Source organism: Thamnophis sirtalis, unplaced genomic scaffold, assembly GCF_051295495.1.
Source record: "Thamnophis sirtalis isolate CommonGarterSnake01/CBP01778 unplaced genomic scaffold, rThaSir2_p1.2 scaffold_4, whole genome shotgun sequence".
NCBI lineage: Eukaryota > Metazoa > Chordata > Lepidosauria > Squamata > Natricidae > Thamnophis > Thamnophis sirtalis.
Window position 1 is genome coordinate 42980914 of NW_028261384.1, and position 9437 is coordinate 42990350.

The 9437-nt window shown below is 37.5% G+C and overlaps 1 protein-coding gene across 7 annotated transcripts in view; it reads left to right on the forward strand.

Annotated features, from left to right (window-relative positions):
• Positions 1 to 8402, forward strand: part of CREB5 (cAMP responsive element binding protein 5) — a 257149-nt gene extending 248747 nt beyond the window's left edge. For 6 of the 7 annotated variants that reach the window (XM_014056906.2, XM_014056905.2, XM_014056902.2 and 3 more), the window contains 3 exons: positions 2905 to 3132; positions 5597 to 5705; positions 7800 to 8402. In XM_014056906.2, the coding sequence (XP_013912381.2) occupies positions 2905 to 3132; positions 5597 to 5705; positions 7800 to 7960 (498 nt within the window). In that variant the 3' untranslated portion in view covers positions 7961 to 8402. The remainder of the gene's footprint in view (positions 1 to 2904; positions 3133 to 5596; positions 5706 to 7799) is intronic. The other variant, XM_087712808.1, reaches the window with a different exon arrangement.
• Positions 8403 to 9437: the final 1035 nt, after the last annotated feature.

The following is a 9437-nucleotide window of genomic DNA, read 5'->3' on the forward strand; positions in this document are numbered from 1 at the left end:
CATGTTAATTTGGCATTTTTCTTGATACCGGTCACTTCTAGGCCCAGGGCTTCGAACCAGTCAAACCCCAGGAGGCTCTACAGGTCACCACTGACCACTGTCACTGGGAGCTGGCCGCTGAAGTTTTTAATTGCACCTGGAAGGTGCCCTGGCCCATGATGGGGACTCAGTTTCCCTGGTAATCGTGCAGGCAGATGTCAGGGGTGCGTAGATGCTGCTTTTTCAGGCTAGGGATAGCCTGCTTGAGTGTAGACCATGGCATGATGATCAGTGATGACCCCATGTCTATCTCCATCTTGCATGGAGATCCCTCGATGAGGACTATGACCTTCAGCCTTTTTGACCTCCTTGTGCGGACTTGGCCGATCAAGGTGTGGTAGGTGACTCTGGTATCACCCTCTGAGTGCTGTGGTGGTGGCTGCCATGCCTCTTGGTTGGCCCTCTGCTGGTGGTGGCTTCTGGGCTTCTAGGTCATCATGGAGTGCTTGCTTCTGCAAAACTTGGCGATCTGCCCCTTTCGCTCGCAGCGCTGGCAGATCGCGTCACGGAAACGGCAAAAGGATCTGGCATGGTTTCCACCGCAGCTTGCGCAAGGCGGAAAATATGGTTCGAATTTGTGTACCTGCTTGGTGCGGCTACTGCGCATGCGGCAGCTGTCATCCTCGCTTTCTGAGCCCTCGGCCTCTATAGCCTTGCAATGTATGTGTGCGCTCTTTCACGCGTCTTTTGGAGTGCTTTGGTGCTGCAGGGTTTCCGTAGACTTAATAGCAGATTTGGATGCCCTGGCTTCATCCAAGGCAATCTCCTCTGTATGTCCCTCACACTGCATGTGATGCTGTCAAGTATGAGTTCATCTAGGTCTCTGAACTCACAGTACGCTGCGGCCTTTCGTAGCACCGCAACGTACTCATTGATTGATTCACCTCCCTTCTGATTGCGAATATTAAATTCATGCCGGTGGACGTGCTTAGGCGGTTGGGAGTGTAGTGTGTCCTCAGCGTCTGTTGGAGCACTGACCAAGCAACCGATTGGAGTGGCATTGGCTCAGATAGATCTTTGGCTGTTTCGAAAACTTCCCATCCACAGTAACCCAGGAACTTGTTCTTCTTTCGACCTTCAGAAAGGCCCATAAGGTTGTTGGCTTCGAGGAAGCAGTTGAACCTCAGCATATAAGATTCCCAGTGTTCGGTGACTGGGTCATACGGAGTCAGTGGAGCATGCATGGTCATTTTGTGTTCTGAGGATGTTTTGAGTTTGCTGCTCAAAAATGGCTGCTCGAAGCTGCACTGAGCTCCAGGCTGGATTTACTTGCTGCATTGCTACGCTCTTTTTTGGTTCATCTCATTGCCTTCCAATCCCACCTTCGTCAACAGTGTTAGGTTGGGTAAAGGAAAGGCACACTCAGGCTAAAGGCAACAACAGCTCTTTATTGTAACAGAACAACTATGTACAATCCAGCAAAGGTTCAGTCTGAGAGCAGTCCTTTTATAGGGAGCTGTCAGACCCTTCGACCAATGAGATTGAATCTCTGTTCCCGCCAGAACAGAGGACCTGGGTGGAAACCATTATGACAGTTACTAATATCTAACAAGTATGTAAAAATGCAAGTAGAAAAATAGGGACCGCTTTGATGGGAAGGAAATAGCGTTCCATGTGCCTTTGACATTTGTCATGCTGGCCACATGACCACGGAGACGTATTCCGAAACTGCTGACTCTTTGGCTTAGAAACAGAGAGGAACACTGTCCCTAGAGCTGGAAACAATTAGCACGCATGTGCAGGGGAACCTTTATCTTTACCTTATAAACTCGCCAACATTATCTACTACTGTATTCATTAGATAGGATAAATATCCCACAAGTATATCCATCATATACTAAAGTTAATACACTCAGGTTGTAACCAGACTTAGAAGAGATCTATTTTATTTCAAAATAGATCAAAATTCTTAAAATAGAATTCTGTAGTAAAAAATCCATCATGATGGCTTTCAATTTTAAAAAATGATTTGCTTGAACCTCTTACCTGTTTATGCTAAAGTAGAAAGCCACATTTTATTAATTTTTATTTATCTTTTATTCTGCATGGGAATAGATAAACTAAAATTATGATGTTTTCATTGAGAAAGCATACACATAAAGGAATGTAGCAATTCATGTTGAACATCTTCATATAAATTCATTCCCACTTTTCTCCCATATACGTAAATGGAAGAATAATTTATGTTTATTTTTAGCTTTTAATCTGTTTCAGTTTTATATTTACTTCATATCCAGATACCTAATATAGAGTAGATATATTGGTTGTAGTCTTACAATAACTGTCTACCTAAGCTAAACAGATGCTTAGTCCCTTTTGAAGAAAAAATAAAACCTGAAATTTGAATCGATCCCTGATCATTATATGCATGGTTTTTTTTTTGGGGGGGGGGTGTTTAGCCTTTCAGTCAATATAAGTATTTAGAATTTCCGGCAATTTCTCATCTAAGTACTAACTAGTCCCAGCAAAGCTTAACTTTTTTGGGAATTGGCCAACCCTGACTGGGTTGAAAAGGAGAAATACATTACTTTAAACAAAATTAAAGGTCCCGGGACTCTTTATTAATAGTAGGTGTCACAACATTTGACATGATTCACGCTTGAACTTAATGCTCTCTTTGCTGAACTGAAAACATTTTTAATAAGATGGAGCAGCTCTCTCTCACAACCTAGTTCTGAAAGGCCAATTCATGCAAAGCGTTAGATACAGAATAATTTAAGGATATCTGGTAAAGTCTCAGAATTTCTACCATTTGTTAATTTGTCTGAAATTTGGGTGAGATATACCGTTTATCTTTTTTGTCTGGTCTTCTAGTGTCACGCCTTTACTGGTTATTTAATTTTAAAAAGTTATGAATCTTATTAGGTATCAACAGCAGCTCAACAAATGCAAGCCACACAGAGCTTACAACCACCACAGCCCACTGGTGGTCGTCGAAGAAGAGTAGTGGATGAAGATCCAGATGAAAGACGGAGGAAATTTCTGGAACGAAATCGAGCAGCTGCCACACGGTGCAGACAGAAGAGGAAAGTTTGGGTGATGTCTCTAGAAAAGAAAGCAGAAGAACTCACCCAGACAAATATGCAACTTCAGGTACAGATTATCATCAAGATACATGGGATCTATTTGTTTTTATGCCAACGAAACCTTAACAAAGAAAGGTTAACATTGAGTTGCACTACATTAAACTTCTAATAGAAAAAACAATAAATCTGATCAAATGTAATGTTTAATTTGCAAAAATTTAACCAAGGATTTTAAAATATGAAAGTTACCTGAAAGTGGTTTTTTAATTGTTTTTTTTTCTTCACATACAAAGACTTACAGTTAACAGTATGAAGCCATCTCTTCATTAGGACTGAGATAGGTATTTAGTAAGATAATAAGAGACATAACCCTTTCTCTTTTATCCTAAAGTATATTACAGATAGTCTTTGACTTAACACCACAACTGAGCCCAAAATTTATGTTCCTAAATGAAACAGTTGTTAAATGAATATTGTCCCATTTTATGTCCTCTGCTGCCACAGTTGTTAACTGAATCACTGCAATTATTAAGTTAGTATCATGGTTGTTAAGTGAATCTGGCTTCCCCATTGATTTTGCTTGTCAGAAGATTAAGAAAGGTTATCACGTCACACTACAACCGTCATAAATATGAGTCTGTAGCCAGGCACATGAATTTTGATTGCATGATCATGGGGATGCTGCAACAGTCATAAGTAGGTCATGTCACTTTTTCCAGTGCTGTTGTAACTTTGAACTATTGGAAGTCAATGACTACTTGTATTTGAATCACTAGCTACTAAAAATGCTTTATGTCCTTTTCCCCCTACAAATGTGGCCTAAATTGTTTAATTCATTGAAGTTTAGGTCACATTGGAACGATTTCTTTTTTTATGATAGGTATCTAGTATAAACCTCTGTAAATACAGTTGATGGCATTTGGGGAGCAGGATTATGTGTCAAGAGTATATCATCCCCACCCTCTGCCCATTAATTTCTGAGGATAAAAGTGAGTCGTATCAAAAGCCTCATCTTGAAACAACACACTACTTCCATTGGGATTAATGTAAACAATTGGAGTCATTTCTGTTGCCCTTGGAACACAAGAATAAGACTATAGCCTTATCTTGATTATAGGTTTTCCTAACTTACTGAAAAATTGAAGTTCCTGCATAACTGGACATAATAAATGAATTTATATTTTTATATGTAAAAAATGGCTATCAAATTATTGGCCTTAGGAACATTTAAAACACAATAATGGCAGCTTAATAAGAAATCTAAATTAAGATGGTCTGAATATCTGGAGAGGGTAAAGGCATATTATTGTTCTATGCAATGTTTTTTTTCTTTCTTCAAAAGTATTTTGTACAGTATCACATCACCTGATGAGTAAATTAAGCTTTGGCGATATGTGTGTGTGTGTGTTTGTGTGTATATGTGTGTGTGTGTTACTATATTATGCAAATGCAGCCAAAAGACCAGGAAATCTGATTCCTAATAGTCTTTTCTGAATGAATGGATGGACATAAGCTTCAACAAAGATAAACCGGCTTATGAATTTCTAGGGATAGAAGTTCAGGACAGGAATATCTATCAACCATCTTTATTTCTGTCTTTGATTAATTCTGTCTAACTTTCCTAACTTGTACCATATAGATAAATATATTTTTGGGCAATTCAACTTGTTCTTTGTAAAAAAATTTAAAAGCAGTTAAAACTTGTTTTGAGTCTTCATGTTTATCCTTTGTGAACAGAATGCTGGGTTGGGGGGGGTTTGACTTTCTTGGGTCTAATTCCCCAGGTTTTCCAAAAGTTAGTACTACTAGGTCATTGTAACAGGAGAACAATATTATTCAATGCAGGGGAGGATCCTTAAATGTAACAAAATTCTTTTTTTTAATTTGACAAAGTGCAGCCTCTGGAATACCACCCAAAAAGTAATCTGAACAGGAATCCATAACTTTAAAGTTTTAAACAGCCACTTTCACATTTGACCTTGATGACAAAGCAGGATGATTGAAAATAAAGAAAAGTTATTTCTCTGCTATGTCATTTCATAATTTAGTTTGTCTGCAGGGGTATCTGTCAAATTCTGCAAGTGGGTAGACATGCATCACAATCAAAGCTGTACCCATTTCCACACACATGCATGCTACATGTACAGAAAATAATGGGCCTTGTATCACAATGTTTTGTCCATCATCTTATAGATTTCTATTTTCTACAGACCCTCCTATGTCTGCAGAATCCAGGCTCTGTTTGTGCTGTTACTGAGCAACAAAGCAAATGATTAGGCTGTTAAAATCAGATTACCAGGAAAGCTTCTTGCTATCAATTCTTCCACTCTGACAATTTAAATTGTCATAAAAATGAGTCAGCTTCAAAGCTTTCAAAATAGGCTGTAAAAGCATATCCCAGAACACAGATTTCCTCCTGTGTTTTTCCTAGGAAAAAAGGATCGTACGAAAAATCAGGCCCCGAGCAATGCTTCTCAGCTCCTTGTCCTCCTATTTACTAAAATAAAATTATCTTTTTTTTTCTTTTCTAGAATGAGGTTTCCATGTTGAAAAATGAGGTAGCGCAGCTGAAACAGTTGCTGTTAACCCATAAAGACTGTCCCATAACAGCCATGCAGAAAGAATCACAAGGATACCTAAGTAAGTGTTATCTGATAGTATATACTAATAGTAGATTTCATTTTTTCAGCTCACCTCGATACCTGAACAAGTATTTAATACATCGTTAGGAATGGCATTGAATTAGCAGTGGCTATCAAATAAAAGACACATAATTATAAAAAGAATTTATTAGAGGCATCTCAAAAACTTTTCCAAAAGTATCTTAAGTATTGTGGAAGCCACTGCCAAAGTTGATTAGTTATTTAATCATTACTAAATATTTTATAGAAGCAATATCTTTTTTTAAAGAACAGATATAGTTTCTAAAACATTAACAGTACAGAGCTCACAAAATAAGAAACATAATTAGTATTACATTCAAAAAATTATTAGTGACATAATAAAATATAACATTACATTTTTAACAATGTAACTTTACTTATAAGACAGGGTAAAATAAATTCCAAATTTCAAAATGGATATTGACAACTTTCTCTAGACAGCATGCTAATGTAAGATATTGTGCCTGTTCAAAATCTTTCTCTAGTTAATTGTTTGCTTTTCTATTGCATAACTCTGCATATGACTGTATTAAGAACTTTTATTGTGCAGTGTGTGTGTTTTTGCATGCATATTCACATACTGTATACATACATGTATGCACAGGCATACATTGCATGCGCATAAACAAAACATACACATTTATCAACTTGGCCTAATGGTTAAGGGAGATTAAGACTTCTAGTCTCACCTTATCTCACCTTATCCATGAAAGATAGCTGGGTGATTTTGAGACAGACACTTTTTCTTAGCCCAAAATGTCAAACTTGGCTAAAAAGCCAGTCAATTCCAGTCACAACCAATTAATCAAAATTTGGTTGATCTAAAGGAAAAAAAAGATCAGACTCTGCACTTGCAGGAAAAATATAAAAAACCATACCAAACCATAACTGAGGTATAAAACATTGAAACATTAAATATTAGATAAACCAAAATTAAGTAAGTTTTCAAACAAAATATTATGGGATAAAGATTGGATTTTGTTCCTAGTCCACTAACCACCTCCAACATGGAAAATCCCATTCGGTGCCTCAGGCCAGTTGGCAGAGCCAGGTTTTGAGGCTCTTACAGAAGGACAAGAAGGTGAGGGCGGATCTTACCTCAAAGGATAGAATATTCAAGGGAACAGGAGCCATACCTTGCATTCAATATGATGAAAGAGCTTTTTACCATCAGAGTCTGCATTTGAAATCTCAAATAGTACAGTTGATACACACATTTGTACCGTCCACAAAAAGAAATCTGTAGGTTCAGTAGCACACCTACCATGCAAAGTTATATAGTATAATATGTATTGCACTTGTCATCAGAAAGCTGATACAAGGCTATGGATCTAGTTGAAGGAATAATTGGAGGCAGATGTGGTTTTTTTGCCTTATTAAGAATGACCTGTCCCTCAGCTGAAATTCAGAATAAAATAATTCTGGGGAAAAAAACTTGCTGCTGCTCCATCTTCTCTGCATCTGCAGAGTGACAACCTCTTGTACTTCCAGAGACTGCTCTTCTCATGGCGGAGCCCAACTGGGTTTCCTAGGGATGGTGCAGCAACTCCAGTAAAGCCAGTTACTTCCAGATTTCCATCAACCCTTTGGTGTAGAGGGGATCCGGAACTAGCACTCCCTTCCTTTCCCTGCTTGGCATCATTCAGAGTCCTATCAAAAGGCTTGAAAAGGAGACACAACAGCATGGACAGAAGAGGCAAAGTACTCAGTATTTCGCTGGAACAGCCTTGACTACATGACTCATATTTCCAAAGGAGATGATACTTCGGTCAATGCAAGTAGCATTCTGCTGACTTACTACTTACACTGAGGTATCTTTCCATTATTTAAAAGTGCTATATGCAGACATAGCTTAAAGTAGAAATGTAGTATCCATAGTATGAAGACAGCTCTACATATTCCTTTATTTCTGCTATTCCTTAGTTTTAGTGGTTCTCTAATTTTAATTCCAGTTTTTTTGCAGCTAAACATTTTGTATTGCAGTCTGCTTTCTCATTATTTGCTCTGCTAAAATATATATATATATATATAATACCTACCTGGAATGAATCTTCTTTTTTATTCTGTGCAGGTCCCGAAAATAGTCCTCCTTCTAGTCCTGGTCCAACCTGCTCACAGAAACAAGTCATTCAGCAGAATACCATTACTACTTCCTCTGCCGTCGGTGATGTTGGAGGCTCCACTCTCAGCCAGCTTGCAAGCCATCAAAAAGACATGAACCCAGTCCTTTAAAATTGAGTCATCAAACAACTGTGATGATAAATATCAGGTTTTTTTCTTTCTGTTAAAGGCATTGCATTCTCAAGATTATTTCTGATTTGAAGGACTCTTCAGCCCCCAAAGACTTGCGAGTTTAATTTTTTTAGTTATTAAAACATTGTTTATGCTTAGTAATAATAAAGGGATTTATGCAATGATTATGCTATCAGCTTGGGAGATGCTTGGTGCTTTCTCTAATTTTCTGGTACCGGTTTCTTCTTCATTTGTTTGTAACCAAACTGTTTCTGTACATAACCATTTTCCTTCTTATCATTGCTGGTTGGCACCACCGAAGCATCTTATAACAGTATCATTAGCCAAAAAATTGAAGCTTAAAAATATGAAACAGCCATACACTTGTTGACAGTGCAATAAGTACATGGTTTTTCAGCACCATTAAACTCTCAATCATACTTACAGCTTGCAAATCATTATTCTGCTTTGAAAATGTTTCTATATCTGTTGGAGTTACAGCCTTGGGGTTCTGCTCTCAGTTTAAGTTCTTTTTTTCTGACCTATTGGAACTGATTATGAAAGAGTTTTAAAGGATTCCGTATTTCTGAAATTTTCTGAAAGGAGGAGAATAAACCTAATTTTTCTCAGCCTAGCTGTTTTTAGTAAAGGGTTTGAATGTGGGCAGAAAGAATGTGCCTATCTGGAGATTATTTTTTAATATCATAAGCATTTTGCTTACCAAATAGTTATGGTTTTTTGCCTACCACCAGGATACTCGTGTAAAAGTGGAACATTCATGCAGAACATGAAATGTTTAAATTGGGTGATGGGTTTTGAGCTTCTGTGGAGTTTTCTTTTTCTTCCTTTTTGTGACCTTCCTCTGCACTTTTCTATTTTGCTTATAAACCATATAACTGTAAGTTTTCTTTTTACAAAATCTTTATGGTATTTCATACTAAAATTCTTGCTTTTTTATGCTTGAAGTTTCTATGTTACGTTGAAGATGCATTGACGTTGATGAAAAGCTTTGCAGATTCACCAGCTATTTTCTCAGAAGTATTTACTAGTTCACACTTTTCAGCAGCCTCTGCTCCACAGCTGTGCATGGGGGTGGGAGGGTTATTTTCTCTGAAACACTTTTTATTTCATTAATATGGTTTTTTAATAAACAGTAAAGGTTGAAATCAGTTTTACCTCAGGTAAAGCTACTAATGGAATCACAGTGTTAGTGGAAAGAAGCTCTGTAAAATTGTTCCTATAAGAAATATCACTCTTTCAGAACTATGCTTTTTGTTAACAAGAAAAATGCCCATCATTTGTAGATATTGTAGCTGCACCAAGTCACTAACTCAGTGACTAAGATTGTCACCGAATTGAATTCCCCCAATATATTAAGTCATATGGTTGGTTGATTTTGGTTTAACATTATATGCAAACCCAGCCATTAAGGAATAATCTAGCACAAAATATTTTATGAACCCAGTTGGTTTTGGTT